This window comes from Sprattus sprattus (assembly GCF_963457725.1).
Source record: "Sprattus sprattus genome assembly, chromosome: 1".
Taxonomy (NCBI): domain Eukaryota; kingdom Metazoa; phylum Chordata; class Actinopteri; order Clupeiformes; family Clupeidae; genus Sprattus; species Sprattus sprattus.
The window spans coordinates 32,166,340-32,184,265 of record NC_137920.1 but is presented as its reverse complement, the minus strand read 5'-3'; the positions used below and the strand labels follow the sequence as shown (position 1 = coordinate 32,184,265).

Below are 17,926 nucleotides of genomic sequence, written 5' to 3'. Positions count from 1 at the left end.
GCCTCCTCCAGAAACAAGGGATTTCGGCGAGGACGCACCTGCAAACCGGCCCCGGCGCGTTGCCAGCCCCCTCCGTTCCTCTCACCGGGAAAGTAGTGTGGAACTCGGCCAGTGGGGCAGACGGGGAAGCGTGCGTAGGGGACTCTGGAAACAGGAATGAGTTTAGCTTCAACCTGGTGGAGAAGCTCCTGAGTCTGGGTCTCCACAGGGTGGCGGCGAGAGGGTTGACGGACTGGAGTGCGTGGAAGAGCGACTGGCCCTGGGTGGACTGAGTGAAAGCTTTTGTCCCCTGACTTTTTTAAAAGTTCAACCAAAAGGCCCAGGGTCATCCAACGAGCCTTCCGTGGGGAATATTCACAGAGCCATAATGACTGTTGCTGTAGTGAATTCACGATTTTTTTTCTGATCTTGATATTTGTCTACAAACACTGTACAGTAGAATAGATGGTATTGAATGCCATTGTATGATCAAGGCTTTGACATCTCTGACGACAGATCTATCTGGCTTTTTGGGCCACTTTGGGCAACGGTTGTCTTTTGTTTAATCAAAAACTATAGAAGAATAATGAATGCTTTTTTTACCATTTTATTTCAGGTGTCGTTTGACACTATGAAAAGGGAATAGCACTTTTCTGTCTGCATTTAGAGGACCACTAAGTGTGTTAAACATGGTCATCAAATGTCGACAATCTGCTCGCTCGATCCACATGCTCTCATTGTCTCCTACCGTGTGCTGGGTCTTGTACTGTACATATTGTGTCATCATCACAAAAAAAAACAATTCTTCACAATAACAGTATAAAGAGGTGCTACCATATCTATATTTGCTTAGATAGAGGTCTTGTTCCCTCCATTATGTAGTTCATGTTGTTTGAACAAGGTACTCCCATTTTGCACTGGAACACAATGTATTGTCCTTCACTTTAGGCACAGAAATGAGCAGGGAAAGGTTACTCTTTGTAGTCATTTATTCTCACCATCTCCTTCTTAGCGGTACGGAGATGAGACAAAAGGACTCAATTCAATGCTGATGATGTATTTGAACTGCTGTGCTTTCACACTGCACTATGCTTGCACAGTAACTGAATGATGAACACCTCACACGCTGCTCTCCCTGTAGCACCGCTAACTCCAGACTGGGATGAGTCCGACCCTGATTCGTAGTTATCCTGAGACATACTCCTGCACAACCTGACACTGGACCCCACGCTAGTGTCCTTTGATGCTAGTATTCACAGGACGCACGAAACGCCATTTTATGATGTTGTGTATTACACACACTCTCCAGTCAGCTCTCACCAAATATACAACACTGGCATGCATGTGATCACGTGTGTGGCGTCAGGATATCAGCTGTGGAAAGAGAACCCCATGAAGACTTCCTGACCAGAGGTGCAACAGGAGTTGGGGTCTGGGAGGGTATATACTGGGGGCCCAACGCTGGAAAGTGCTGTAAAGTTATGACATTTTGACTGTAGAAGTTAGGAAAACCACAATTTGCAGCTACACCCCTACACTGACTGTCCCCACACCCTCGAGGTACACCTCAAGATGTGGATTACTGACTTCACCTGCTCTTCCAAAGCTTTTTTTCCTGACTGATCAAAGTCAATCTGTACTATGTAGCTCTCAGTGTGAATGGTATCAGTCCTCTGGTGTGGTCATTCCACACATGGTTTGAAGCTGAAGACGCATCACAACTGAGTGGACTGGGACATTTCAAGTCATTAGCAGTGCATGCTTTTTTTTTTTTTTTTTTTAAAGACTTTCATTGTGAAACAATCTGTAGTTTAAAAGGACATAGGATTTGCTTATCGTAAAAAGGGAAATCATTGACCATGAATTGCATTGTGTTCTGTGTGAGCAGAAACGAGCATCCATACAGCTGTGTGACATGTAGAAGCCTACTGATTTCAGCTACTGAAATGGTATTGTGTGTTCTGTATCAGTGTTACCCAACTGTATCTGAGTGTTTAAGGTGTGCACTATGTATAAATCATATTCCATGTGAATAAATGCTCAACCACAGAATTTCCACTGAAGAGTTTCTACTCCTATTTCACTTAAATGTTAAGAAGACAAGAAACACTGATGTAGCTCAGCTGGGCAATTTATTGCAAGTGCAGTGATATTTTATACATTGTAGGCTTAATGCAAAAATTACTCGGCGCTTCGTCTCCCAAAGTCTACCCAGCCTTTGTAGTCCCGGTCTAAGAAGCATTCATCTCGACTGATAATTTCTGTGAATCAAATGACAGTAAAGTGAGATTTCAGCGCATGAACAGTGCATTAGTCCGCGCGCTCAGCTACTGACACACACCTTTAAGGGCCTGCATGATTTGCTGGTTCATGAACTCGCGCTGGTCGTCTGGCAGAGTTACCATCCGCTCAATCCGTGCGTCAAGAAGCTGGACAGGGTTCTCCCGCCGTGTTAGAGCCTTACTTGAGACGTCTCTTTTTGCACGGATCGCCGGTTCTTTCTTGGTGTCCGTCCCGGTTTGAGACAGCGGCGAAGCAAAGCACGCAGCTCCAAGCAGTGCAATGAGCGCAATCACGCAGATACGATTGAGAGCCATGTCTGAGAATAGACCAAGTACAAGACAATTAATGATATTTAAAGAGGAAAAACGGATTGATAAAACGAAAACAAAACAGGCCTACAGAATAAATAATATGTTGAAGTAGGCTATGCGTGATAATTAGTAGAAATGAGTCTGCGTCGGATATGTGCATTATCTGCATGAACCATAGTAAGCAAGTGATGAACCATATATTTTAAAAAGAAAATTAAATGACTTACCTGGGCAAAGAAGTGAGTGAAAAAATCGCGCTTTGCTATTTGGTCAGATCTGAGGTTAAACCTGAACCTGCGCTCTTTTATAGGCGTTGACAATGACCCCTGAGATCATTAACGCAGACTTACTTTGCTGTTAATGCGACATAAGGCCTAGAGGATGTTGGTGCGTAAAAGGAAATGATAAAATTGATTAAAACGGGAGGAATAAGCTTTTAAGAGATTTTCCACAGACAGTTGCTTGAATTTTACTCTTTGCTTTTATGATGGTTCCATTAGTCCTTCACCTGATCCATACAAATGAAGCGGCAGTTACTGCAGCTTTACCTCTGCTTATTGATTCACAACGCATTTAATTGCAGGAGAGACGTACTCGCCACTGCCTTTATCTAAGCCACTGAGTGCCTGCTATAAGAATGTTGGACTGATTTAGGAAAGATTGTTAAAGTATTGACGAATTGTTGGATATGCTGATTGCTGACTCATACGATCTCCAATCACACTCAGACGAACGAAACATGATCTACCAAAATCAATTAACATACAGTGTATTTTTATGTTGTTACATAGACTGGCGTAAAAGAGCATTAAAGACTTCGGAGGCTTCGGAGCATGTGAACGTCTGAGACTAACACGATTTTATCTGCATAATATATATAATGATGAAATGGTATAGAATTCCAAAAAGTATGAAATTGTAATCAATAAATCATAAATAATTATAAATAATCATTATAATTCCATCGACAGTAGGGCCATGCCACAATAACCACTAGCATAAAATAATATTTTATAAAACAGATAAACAAATAAAATGGAAAGAAAACCATGAAAAAAATGTGTCCATATGTGTGAAACAGGTTTTAAAATCTACTCTATTATGAGATACAGTTCTTCAGAAATTCTTATGCCTCATTGTGAGGATATCTGAGGAAACGTCTTTGTAACTCCAACTTCAACTATCTCTCTTATTACAACTAAATTATAGGGTTTGCTGTGTGGGTCAACATGCCACACCGGTCACAGAAATGCTTGGGCATTGAATAAAATACCACAGAACCAGGGACAATTGTATTCCTCCTTTTCTTTGTTCACACATTTCTCTAGAATTGACCAGACGGACTGTGTTGTCAGGTGCATTAAAGGTGGTACACCTGAAGGTGGGCCGAAACAGCAGAACATTTTGCTGACCAGGCGCTCAGTGGTGCTGGCAGCACTCTGGTTGGAGACTGCATACGCCTCTGGCCACTTGGTGAAGTAGTCTATGGTCCCTGGACGCAGCGATTCCCCTGGGCCCCTATACTCACTTCCAACCAGGGGAATCGCTACGTCCAGGGGCTTGTTCACCCCTGGCTGAACCATTACAGTATACTGACATTTGGACTTCTTTTCATCTGCAGTTAAACCATCACTCAGTTTCTGTCAATTTCTGGAGAATATTATTGTTTATTATATAATATGTGAGAAGATTTGGTAGGTTGGTGTCTTTTGAGGTTATTTACCAAATCTGACCATTTGGGAAAACACAAACATAATGAATAACTTTCGTGGTAGCACTTGGATCTGCTGAATATCAACCGGATGAGAAATTGATTTTGATTTGAATGAAAATGTAACACTCCTGATAACAACGAAAGCACATGCATCAAGATAATAAGTAGATACCTTGGAGATCTGTGATACCGGACCAGTCAGGTATACTTCCTATGAGAGGTAGGAAAGCTCTTTCCCTCAGTGGTCTCACTGGTAGTTGGCTGATCTGCTGATATTCCACACACACCACTGACAGCATTCAAAAGGATACAACTCCTCTGTACCTTAAAGGCACAGTCCGCAATCCTGGTGAAAGATTGTTCAAAGTACTTTATTTGTCATTGTCACAAAAACAACGAGACAGATGAGGCAGCATCAGGCTAAATCCAAATAGTCCAGAATGATCATTTTTTTTTTTTTTTAAATATATCAAGACCTGGTGGATTTGTCAGAGCCAAATACAAGTGTGGAAGACAATAGTCCACCTTTACCCTTGAGTATTGACATATATCTTAAAAGAAAACGTTGCATCCATAGCAGACCCATTACTACCCTCAAAATATGTATTAGTGGATATGCTGACTCATACGATCTCCAATCATACTTGGACGAATGGAACATCATCTACCAAAATCAATTAACAAACAGTGTCCTTTTATGTTGTTACATAGACTGGCGTTAAAGAACATTAAAGACTTTGGAGGCTTCGGAGCATGTGAACGTCTGAGACTTACTTGGCTTATAAAACGTTTCATCTGTATAATATACGGAATGACAAAATGTTATAGAATTCCAAAAAGGATGAAAATATAATTAATCATTTTTGTAATTTCATCAATATAATTTCATCATTATAATGTCATCATTATTGTCCCAACTTGAGATGAACAGTATGGCTCTTCCACAAGAACCACTAGCATAAAATAATATTTTATAAAACAGATAAACAAATAAAATGGAAACAAAACCATGAAAAAATTGTTCATAATATGTGTGAAAGAGGTTTTAAATGGATTTAACAAGGATTATTTTCACATGTCTTTCTACCATGCAGTCTTCATATTTTAGAAATGCACATGGGTAATAGTGATTGATATGTCACTGGTGCATCTTATCAAATGGGAAGCGGTTGATTCAGAGTTAATGTAAAGAGTTCATTCTACCACAATGTTACATTCTTATGTGTACTCTGGAGCAGTAAGAAAAAAATAAATTCAAGACCTTTGAACCAATGTGGTAATAATTTACACTCAGGAAGAATCCATGACATCTACTATAACAATGGAAGAAAGTCTGAAATATAGATGATCTCATCTCCGGTGTACTATAGAGACCTGGGTACCTTTAACCTGCTCACTTGAGTTACAGTTCTTCAGAAATTCTTATGCGTCATTGTGAGGATATCTGTGGAAACAGTCTTTGCACACTCAGTTGGAAGCTGTTGTTTCTGTCACACACACATGTTTAATCACCCTGATCCACCCAAGGCCCTTGAACAAGTCCATGCATGGTATCTGATTTTTAGACATTAGGATTCGACAGACAGTCACTATCAGTTCATTCCTTGGAAAATAGTTTACCTTGGCTAAAGTAAATCAAGATGGATTGGATTACAAAAACAACAAAAAAAGATGAAGTTCCAAAGATTTGCAACCAATAACTATACAAATGTAACCCCCAAGGCTGGTGAGTGAGAAATTGTGTGGTGCTACCAGCTGGACTTCTTAATGTGTCAATCAACTCCAAACTGGCTCTCTAATTGCAACTAAATTATAGGGTTTGCTGTGTGGGTCAACATGCCACCCCTCTGACATAGATGCCTGGGCAAAGAATAAAATACCACAGAACCAGGGACTATTGGTTTCCTCATTTTCTTTGTTCACACATTTCTCTAGAATTGACCAAACGGACTGTGTTGTCAGGTGCATTTAAGAGGGTGCACCTGAAGGTGGGCCGAAACAGCAGAACATTTTGCTGACCAGGAGCTCAGTGGTGTTGGCTGCACTCTGGTTGGAGACTGCATACGCCGTCACTAGTGAAGACCTCCGCAAAACAGGTTGAGTGCCAGCTGTCTACAACTGACAACACAAATAACAATTGCCTTGTGAAATCAACCATAATGGTTTTGGGTGAAAACGTTGATCTAAAGAGTAGCCTGCAATACCAAAACTGGTCATAGTCCTCTGGACGACGTTTTATTAAGGCTATTTGGGTAGATTCGGTTCTTTAACATAGATCCATATCATTTCTTTGAAAGATTATGGCCAGGATTACGGAAAATTCCAGGATTTCTGCAGATCTGGCTGTTGAGGACTTCCTGTTAAAGTGAGTAAAGAAATCTATATGAAATATTGCCCTATCCTAGTATGTAATTTGTATGTACAAAAATATGGTATAACTAGTATGTATATTTTCCCCAGAGTAGCAGAAATGTCATACATAGATTTAATACTTACAAAGTGCAAAATACAGTAGGACTTTAATAATATTCATATTTCAATGGAATTGTGTGAATGTGGTACAAACACTCTCCTGTATATGGTCCCGCAGGTATGAGAATGAGGTGAACATGCGCATGTCTGTAGAGGCGGACATAGCTCGTCTTAAGAGGGTCTTGGCAGAACTCAAGATGGCCAATGGAGACCTGGAGATCCAGATCAAGGAGCTGAATGAAGAGTGTGCCTGGCTCAAACAGAACCATGAGGAGGTAAGGTGACCTCACACCGACTTATCTGTCATGCTTTTTTATCATTAATGGCTGGGTCTTAAAATCCAGGCCGGGGGCCAAATCCGGCCCGGCAAGCGATTTTATCAGAATTTTGCAGAAAGTTTAGAAGTCCAGAGGGTAGGACCACACCCGTTTACAGATTGATTTGAATAGGCCACACCAACATTAACCGGTGCATTTGGCTACGGGTTTGTGCTTCTTATTCACGTCTTTCATATAATTCCGCAAGTAGTCCAGTAATTTAACGTAATGGAAACTGAATTGAAGTCAGGCAATAATGCTTTGCTATGCAACACCTGGACCTTTACAGATCTATCTGCGTGAAGAAATTGTTTTCTTAGCGACAGTCACGAAATGGCAACAAAATAATTTAAAATACGTTTTTTTGAGGATTATCTTCTATCGTTTTGACAAGTAACCGAATAATAAACGGGATTATGTATAGTCCAGCGGTCATTATCTGAAAATAAATCTAGCTGCGTGTCAAAGGCAAACGTTTCAGTGCATATTCTGTGGCTCCGGACAAGAGTACTGACATAAATGCTAATGCTTAGCTCGCATTTTTCCCCCATGCTGGTAACAATCAGTTTGAAGTGACAAAGGAAATACTTTGGGTAAAAACAATGCAAGGCTGTACCACAGCCAAGGATGTATTTGAGCAACCCCTTTATCCAAAGAGCATCTTGCATTGCCCCAGAATTGAAAGCTACTTGACACATGGTAGATTTGCCAACTCAAAGGTGGTATCTAGTATTGTGATAGACAAACCAACAGATCAAATAAATCTGGCCGCCTAATGACCAGCTCCAACTCAAAAATGTCTCTCTCATTACAACTCAATATAGGGTTTGCTATGTGGGTCAACATGCCACACCTGTGACAAAAATGCCTGGGCATTGAATCAAATAGGCCTACCACAGAACCAGGGAGAATTGTTTTCCTCATTTTTTTTGTTCACACATTTCTCTAGAATAGACCAAATGGACTGTGTCGGTCACAGTGGTTTGCAGTTGGATGTTGTCAACCAATGAAAAAAAAAAAAAAACACTTACAACAACTTACATTTGTAAATATTTTCGCTATCAAATATTTTTCTTCAGTTAAACCACCTGTACTGAGTTCTATGTCAAACTCTGCTGCAGCTTGACTTATTTTCACCTGCAGTTAAACCATCACTGGAGAATTTAATTGTGTATTGTATAATCTGTGAGAAGATTTGGTCGGTTGGTGACCATTTGGGAAAACACCAACATAATGATTATCTATCGCGGTAGCACTTTATCTGCTAAATGTCAGCTGGATAAGAAATTGATTAGGATTTGAATGAAGATTTACAGCTTCTGATAACAACCAAAGCATATGCATCAGGATAATAAGGAGATACCCTGGAGACGAGTCTGATAGACATCTGTGATACCGGACCATTCAGGTATACTTCCTATGAGAGGAAGGAAAGCTCTTTCCCTCAGTGGTCTCCCGGTGGTTGGCTGAGCTGTTGATGTTCTACACACACCACTGCCAGCATTCAAATGGATACAACTCCTCTGTACCTTAAAGTTCCACAGATTTGTCACCAGTGACTGTACAAATTGAACCCATTGGCTGGTGAGGGAGAAATTATGTGGTTCTACCCTCTTCTCAATGTGCCAATCAACTTCCAAAAGGCTCTCTTATTACAACTAAACTATAGGGTTTGCTGTGTGGGTCGCCATGCCACACCTCTGACATAAATGCCTGGGCGTTGAATAAAATACCACAGAACCAGGGAAAATTGTTTTGCTTATCTCCTTTGCCCACACATTTCTCTAGAATAGACCAAACGGACAGGTCGGTCACAGTAGTGGGAAGTTGGGTGTTGTCAACAAATGAAAAAAACTTTAACAACAACAACATTGGGTAGAGTCCTCTCCCTGGCAGAGTGTGTTGTACACCTGCTTCTGTTGAGCCCTGGCATCAGTGAGAGCTTGGCAGGCCAGCTTGTGCACATCCCGAAGCCGTTCACACAGGTTGTAGAAGTTATTCACCTTCAGTTAAACCATCAATCTGCTTCCATCAATTTGAATGTTGGAAATTATCTCATATTTCCTTTTATACTATACTGCCAGTAAAGCATAAGGCAAAGGTCCTATATGTCTGCCTGGTCAAACAACTACAATGTCAGTTAATCCAACTGGATTTTGTACAAATGTCAGTAAAATGTCATCATGGTTAGCCTACATATCATTCTGCTTATGATGAATCACATTTGAATGACATACCAAACCTTAACATGAAGGTGTATGCATCCACTGGTGGGAAAGTGTGCGTCAAAGTTCTATCGGCCTGGCATATGCTGACACCGACACTAACATGATTCAGGGGCTCTTTTCAACGAGGCTTCTGATTCATGTAACGTGAAAGCATGAACAACAAAAAATAACTGAATCTCTCCTGTGGTTCTGAAGCTGGCCTTATGTGGTAAAATGATGTGACAGATTATCACCGCCATCATACCGAGAGACCCTTTAATGCCAGGTGTTTTTGATATATTCGCTAGTTTACGGCCTCGCCAATGGCCAGTTATATCCATGTATAATTTGTGAGAAGATTTGGTAGGTTGGTGTCTTTTGAGATTATTTACCAAATCTGACCATTTGGGAAAACACAAACATAATGAATATCGCGGTAGCACTTTATGGAATTGCCTGTGAGGAAGGAAAGGTCTTTCCCTAAGTGGTCCCACTGGTGGTTGGCTGAGCTGTTGATGTTCTACACACACCACTGCCAGCATTCAAGACACAACTCCTCTGTACCTTAAAGGTGAAGTCCGCAATCCTGGCAGCTATAGAGATGTTGAGCAATTGGCTGAATTTGACAAAGAATATATTTAATTACACTCATAGATGGTACCTTTAAGTCCTTGAAATTAAAACATGTTTTTTTTTTCAAGGGGCTTTGTTGCTTCCTTGATCAGATATTTGTTTGCATTGTACATCACTACAGCATGACACAAAGTTCCTACATGTAAGCCTGGTCAAACAACTGCAATGGCAGTTAATCCAACTGGATTTTTTACAAATGTCAGTAAAATGTCATCATGGTTACATATCACTCTGCTCAGGGACGTGCACAGGAGGGGGCTAAGGTTGCTTGGGCAACTGCCCATTTGCCCTCCTCAACTGAAGTTGACCCTCCGAAAGGAAATATATACATTTTTAAAATAGTATTACGGCTGCAGAACTTTATGTATGCCTAGATAAAATAATCGCGGAATAAGCGTCCAGGGTGACAAAAATTAACATGCTGCCCCTTTCTTCCAGGGCAGAGCAACTGCCCTTCAAAATTCCTTTGCCCGTCCCTGATTCTGCTTGTGAGGAATTGCAGTTGAAAGACATACCAAACCTTAACAGACCCAATCCACATATGAAGGTGTATATGCATTCACTGCCTTTAAAGTGTGAATCAAAGTTCTATCTGCCTGGCATATGCTGACACTGAAGCAATTTAATTGTTGTAAATTGTTATATGTTACATGTTATAATGTTATGTTATATGTTATAATGTTATACGATATTTTAGTTTTATGTTATTTTTTAATCCTGTATGTTGCCTGCCAAGTCATAATAATTTTTGCTGCGCTGAAGCTATTTGGTGCATGGGACAATAAACACTTTGACTATGACCTGACTCTGACTCTCTGAAGCTGGCCTTATGTGGTAAAATGATGTGACAGATCATCACCACTATCACACCAAGGGATAATGCCAAGGGTTTCTTCTATTTTCGCTAGTTCGGCCTCACCAGTGGCATTGAACTTACTTGCAAGTCATTTGGGGTAAATGTCTGCGGTAGATGACTAATTGTTAATGGGGAACCTGCTGCTGAAGAGACACCCACATTGTTCATTAGAAGACACCTAACTTCATTCCCATGCTGAAGTTTTGTCTTTTACAGAGAATCCTTCACTCGTAGTCCGAGAAGTGAAGAAAAAATAAAACAATGAAGTCCTGCCTGTTTTCCATGTGTCACCTTTTGTGTGTAATGTTGCATAACGTTGATCTAATCCTCTGTCACAAAGGTGCAAAGCAACAATAGACAGTTATTGGGAGGGGGCCCTCACTAGTTTGCACGCTAGCAATTTCTGCAGTCATAACACGCATCTTCTGTGTTCACAGTAAATCCTTTTCATGTATTCAATTTTTGCCCAAGCCTGCCTCCGGAGAAAAAGAGGCGCCTTTTCTTTCATTCACAACAAATGGTCCATTTTATTTGACCTGTCTTAAGAGTTTAATACTTAAATCTGAGGATTGTGGTGATGGAGATGAACAGTCATGACAAACTGTCTTTGCACTCTGCCGCCTTTCATTGTCACCTGAATGGATGTCTGCCATCAGTTAAGGGCAGGATCATCTTCTAGTCTCAGACAACCAGTAATGGTATGTAACTGATGGCTTTAGTGAGAAGAAAATGTTTTCTTTGACGCGGTAGTTTAGGTAGCCATAGACAGGACTAAACCAACTGATTCTGTACTAACAAGCATATCATTGCATTTCTCTGGGAAACGATTTTCTTCTCACAATCGAAAACTTCATAGTTGCTTTAGCTACATTTCTTCTGGTATGACGTTCATCTTTAACGTTTTTTGCGATCCTTGTGTGCTGGAACTTGCAAGGAAATCATCAATAATTTCACTGAAGTTCGTTTTTGTTGACATTAGATTCAGGACTGTCATTCTTTGAGGTTTAACAATGCGATCAATCACTGAAACGGTGACTCAAATTAAGCACCCACACAGAGATTATTTGCATTAAAGAGGTTGTTGGTATTATTGACGTGACGTGACGTGACGTGCCAAATGCCAGGCTTGTCCAGTTAGGCTATATAAAGAAGTCACTGGGACGGCGTAAGCGCACTTCCAAAGAAAAGAAGGACACGTCTGGTAAACTACGCCCACAATCATAATGTCTGTGAGAGTCAGCCGAAGCGTAAACTACAGCAGCGGCAGCGGTGTCTCTCTGGGTGGCTTGAGATCGGCCACTGGGATGCATTTCTCCGGAATCGGCGGTGGCAGCTCCCGCACGTCCCTATCCTTTGGAAGCCGCTCACCAAGCGTGTACGGAGGCGCAGGGGGATACGGCACGCGCATCTCCAGTGCTGTGTCGTCGGTCTCCATGGCAGCACCAGGTGGAGACATGGCGGTGTGTGTCGTCAATGAGAAGCACACCATGCAAAATCTCAACGACCGCCTGGCATCCTACCTCGAAAAGGTATGACTCAAAGCCAAACAGGAGGACACGAAGAACACCTGAAACGCAGAAAGATGCAATCCTCTTGCTCAAACTGGGAAAAGAAAAGAAAAGACAGTTTACCTGTGGTTTTAAAGGAGATAGCCTACATTCAATTTCGGAAATGGCACTAAATATCCAAATTGCGGATATTATTTACCTACGAAAAACATTTATGGAGAATAATGTTTAAACTATCTAGATTTTAAGTAACTATTAACGTTGGTTCTTACATGATGACATCTGCCTATGTAGGGGAATGGTTAGGGGTTACATCTACCCTACATGGTTACTGATATGATGGCATCAGCTATACAGGCCTAAAAAAACAAACATACAAATCATAAACTCTTCCGCGGTTTTAGCAATGTCTGGCCAAAAACAAAATTCTTTTACACTTTTCAGGTAAAGTCATTAGAGGCAGCAAATCGGAAACTGGAGCTACAGATCAAAGATTTTTATGAGAAGAGGTCTCCTGTACACGTCAAGGACCTCACTGTCTACAACGTCACTATTGAAGACCTCCGCAAACAGGTTGGGTACTAGCTATAACTGACAACACAAATAACAATTGCCTTGAGAAATTAACCTAAATGGTTTTGAGTAAAACGTTGATCTAAAGAGTAGCCTGACATATCAAAACTCGTCATAGTCCTCTGGAAGACGTTTCAATAGGCTATCTGGGTATATTATGTTCTTTAACATAGATCCATATCCTTTCTTTGAAAGATTATGGCCAGAATTACCGAAAATTCCAGGATAACTCTGCAGATTGATAACGCATCTCTGGCTGCTGAGGATTTCAAGTTAAAGTGAGTGAAGAATTCTTTATGAAATATTGCCCTACCCTAGTATGAAATTTGTACAAATGTACAAAGGTAGGTTATAACTAGTATGTATATTTTTTCGCAGAGCAGCAGAAATGTCATACATATATATTTAATACTATGTGCAATATACAGTAGGATTTTAATAATATTCATTTTTCAATGGAATTGTGTGGATATGGTACAAACACTCCTGTTTATGGTCCCACAGGTATGACAATGAGGTGAGCATGCGCATGTCTGTAGAGGCGGACATAGCTCGTCTTAAGGGGGTCTTGGCAGACCTCAAGATGGCCTTTGGAGACCTGGAGATCCAGATCAGTGGGCTGAATGAAGAGCGTGCCTGGCTCAAACGGAACCATGAGGAGGTAGGGTGACCTCACACCGACCTATCTTTCATGCTCTTTTATTATCTAGGTTTTTTTTGTAACATGACAGAACATGACATGAGGTGAGCTTTGAAGTACCTGTCACAAAATAAGTAGTCACTAGATGTAATTGTTGTCAATGAAACATAATTACAGAGCAGGCACTTCCCTCCCAAAGTGTTTGAGGGTTTAATTTCAGTTCCAAACTAATGTTGGACATGACTTTCATCACCATAATCACTGAAGCAGGACAAAAAAAGCAAGTATGCAGTTTTGCAGTATGCAACTGTGTTCACCTGTTCCACTCTTTCTCTCTCTCTCTCTCTCTCTCTCTCTCTCTCTCTCTCTCTCCCTCCCCCTCTCTCTCTCTTTCAGGAGCTCCAGGTGCTTAGGGTCCAGCAAAGTGGTTCTGTCCACGTGGAGCTGGATTGTGCTCCCCCTCAGGACCTGGAGAAGGTTATGCAGGAGATGAGGGAACAATATGAGGCGGTGATCCAGAAGAACCACAGAGATGCATCAAAATGGTTCGAGGGCAAGGTGGGTAACGACTCAACTGTTCTGATTAGAAAAATGTTGTCCAGCATGTTCTAGCAAAGTCCAAATGTTCTTGCAAAAAAGTGATACTTATACTTCTGTCTACCGTCAAACACCTTCTGTAGACTGTTGGCAATGAAAGGTATGTGTCTGTGTGTACCCAAGTATTAATCCAGATGGGCATGCCCAGGAAATTCCAACACCTACCTACTTTTGTGCGTAAGAGCGTTGGAAATGATCTCATATTTCTTTTTATACTAAACTGCCGGTAAAGCATGAGGCAAAGGTCAAACAACTACAATGGCAGTTAATCCAACTGGATTTTGCACGGTCATGGTTACATATCAGTCTGCTTAGGATGAATCACAATTGAATGACATACCAAACCTTAACAGACCCACCCCACATATAAAGGTGAATGCATTCAATGCGTGGAAAGTGTGCGTCAAAGTTCTATCGTTCTGGCATATGCTGACACCTACCCGTACATAATTCAGAGGCTCTTTTCAACGAGTCTCTGATTCTGAGGCTCTCTCATGTTTGATGAAAGCATGAGCAACAAAAATGAACTGAAGCACTTCTGAGGTTTTGAAGCTGGCCTAATGTGGTAAAATGATGTGACAGATCATCCCCACTGTCAAACCAAGCGACCATATAATGCCAAGTGTTTTTTTTATATTTTCGCTAGCCAGTGGGCAGTTATATCCATTACCAGTGGCATGGTGACAGTGACAGGTGGCTCATTTCAGTTTGTGCATATTTAAGATAACACAGTGACATTTCAGGGGGGCTGGGAGGATGAATGTAGTGGACTGAGCCTTTTCCCTCTTCTCTGTTGGGCAGGTGGAGGTGATCCGAAACCAGGTGACCACCAGCGTCACTGAGGTCAAGACCTCTCAGTCGGAGGTGACTGACTTAAAGAGAACCTTCCAGAGCCTGGAGATTGAGCTGCAAGGACTCCTTACACAGGTGCAATACCAAGAGACACAAACAGGATCCATTTGGTGACAGGCTGCCAACAGTAGATCTCTGCCACTCTCTTCTTTTTTCCTATTTGGCTCCCTCTGTCTGTCTTGTCTTGTGTGTGTGTGTGTGTGTGTCTCTCTCTCTCTCTCTCTCTCTCACTATCTTTCTCTGTCTCCCTCTCTCATTAGCTCTCTCTCTCTCTCATTCACTATCTTTCTCTGTCTCCCTCTGTCTCTCACTATCTCTCTCTCCCTCTCTCATTCTTCTTCCCACCACAAACAGTACATCCCTGATATATTCTTCCCTTTGCATCCTCAGCTCCTTATTCTTGTCACTACTCTGACTCTCCACAGCCCCACATCTTCTCCACTCTATTAATCTATCTCTCCTCACTCCCTGATTCTCCTTCCACACACACATTCTCCTTCCACACACAAACATCTTATGTATGCACACTTAAGATTCTTACTCTTGTCGTAGTAGTCTGACTCTCTACCCCCCCCCACACACACACACACTATCCTCCTGCACCCCCCCAGAAATCTAGCCTGGAGCAGCAGCTGTCAGAGGTGGGCGGGCGCTACGGCCTGCAGCTGAGCCAGCTCCAGCTGCATATCGACAGCCTGCAGGCCGAGCTCCAGCAGCTCAGTGTCAGCATCCAGCAGCAGTCAGCCGAGTACCAGCTCCTGCTCGACATCAAGATGAGGCTGGAGATGGAGATTGCCGAGTACCGCCGGCTCCTGGACGGAGAGGGCTGCATGAGGTGAGAGCCAGGGAGGTGGTGCAGGACAGAAAGGAATCATGGGAATATAAGAGGAAGCGGAACACAGGAAGGGAACCATGGTGATGAGAGGAAGCGCAAGACAGAACAATGGGTAGCTGGTAGTGTTTCAACTGAGGTTCACTTGTAGGGCCACATTTTTAAAATGGCTAAAATGGCATAATATCAGCTTAGACAGATATCTGACTCATGTGTTCTTAGTGGGCATGTATTAATGTAATGGGCTAGTTACATGCAGTAAATTGTCTTGATGTTGAATTTCTTTCTTTGAAAAGACACAGGACAAACAGATATGTAAGTCAAGTCATGGAATATGTAAGGGCCTTTTACAGTTATGTTGGTATTGTCTCTCAAACAGGAGCACCTCCTCAATGACTTCATCAATGAGTTCCGCTGTTACCACGACGACAACCAAGGAGATCACCAAAGTTGAGGTGGTGGAGGTTGAGGAGGAGGAGGATGGTAGGTCTTTTCATTACCTGACTCAATTCTCCCATCAGTTTTTTTATATATCCCATCTATCTATTAATTGAGTGATATATCCATATATCAATTCATCCAGACACATTTGCGTCAACGTTTGTTAACATCTTCACAGACATATATTACTTTAACATGTAACATCTGGCATAGACAGAGGTATATTTCCATTTAACATTTGGAGGAAACTGTAGTGAAATGAGAGTAATTGTGGGTGGGCACCATAGATAATAACATGGGAATAGTTACATTATTAATGGCATCTTCAAAACCAACCCAAATATCTTGTGAATGTGGGGTTCGAAGGAGGATTGAAAGCCTTGATAGAAGCACAGGGAAATGCTGAGTTCAGAGCTGGGTCTTACAATAAAGGCCAGTAGGCCTAGCCTTATTAGCTTTCTTTTTGGACGCACCTCTAGTCCACGACTTCACCAAGTGGTGAACTATGATCACTCATCACTTAAGTATGTGAAGTCATGTGTGACCCTCACGAGACGAGTCAGAAAAAACAGACGCACAGTCTAAAAAGAGGACAGAACCACATCATCACATTCTCATCATCATGGTCCCCTTTCTGCCTCTCTCCTCCTCTCAGAGTACAACCCCCACAGACAGCGGAGGGTGAAGGTCATCGTGGAGGAGATGGTGGACGGCGTGGTGGTGTCCTCCTCCGTAGATGAGAAACTCCAGGAAATGGCCTAGGCTCTGACTCTGTGACTGTGCATTTTTCTGTAAAGTCTTGTCAGTGAAAAAGACGACCTTTATGCAACAGTCTTGTCTATCTGGGGTACAGCTGAACCTATGTCTTATCTACGTTTTCCTCTATTAACACAGGGTATTTTTTTTGTATACATTATTCTTTGGAGTTAAATTACAGTGGTGTTAAGATTATCGTGCATTTCACACAACCGTATGTGCTGGGAACATTCCTTTTGTAATGTGCTACATACGGCCAACATTCATGGTATTTTTGGAAGTGGTTTTTCAGCAAATTAAAGTGCTCTTATCAATTCCCTATCGATGTGTGTGTTTGGTATTACCTGTAATAACCACTAGATGTCAGGCTCTCCTATTTTTCAGACAGCGCAGTCGACTCTATGGAGAAGCATGCTATAAGCTGATAAGTGGTGCAGTTGACTCTATGGAGAAGCCTGCTATAAGTGTTCACTCTGTCAATCAAAAACATATTAACATAATTTATATCAGCTAATGACTATTCATTTTGCTAATTATCACTGAACTGACACTTGGACAAGGTGTGCTTAAAACAAAGTAAAAAACAGAATTCTCTCAGTTGACAACAACTACTGTCTATAATTTCGCAACCCTTAGCACTCCTGGTATATCATCTCTAGTACCTTATCAGTCATCAGTTTGGTGTCCATCTTCTTTTGTTGCATCACAACATCTGGGCCCACAGGCAACACTACAATCTTGTTTATGTAAACATAAATATAATATTAACTTGTTTATGTGTTAGTTGTAAAATAAAATCGGCCCACATGTTGGATGAACATACAAGCCTACATATCTCCTTTCGTCCTTTATACATGAACTTGTGTGCAGGTGTTTTCAAAACAGAACGCAACTGAAAAACACTCAGTTTGACCTCTCAGTCCCTTTCAAATTGACAGAGATTAATGGAGCTGTT

The 17,926-nt window shown here is 41.6% G+C and overlaps 1 protein-coding gene across 1 annotated transcript; it reads left to right on the top strand.

Annotated features, from left to right (window-relative positions):
- Positions 1-11,995: 11,995 nt before the first annotated feature.
- krt99 (keratin 99) lies at positions 11,996-16,977 on the top strand (the record flags this gene model as incomplete). The annotated part of the gene is made up of 9 exons (XM_080843582.1): positions 11,996-12,301; positions 12,725-12,853; positions 13,049-13,131; positions 13,358-13,514; positions 13,890-14,051; positions 14,892-15,017; positions 15,554-15,777; positions 16,154-16,257; positions 16,871-16,977. The coding sequence occupies 9 exons, from the start codon at positions 11,996-11,998 to the stop codon at positions 16,975-16,977; spliced, it is 1,398 nt and encodes a 465-aa protein (XP_080699708.1).
- Between the last annotated feature and the right edge of the window lie 949 nt (positions 16,978-17,926).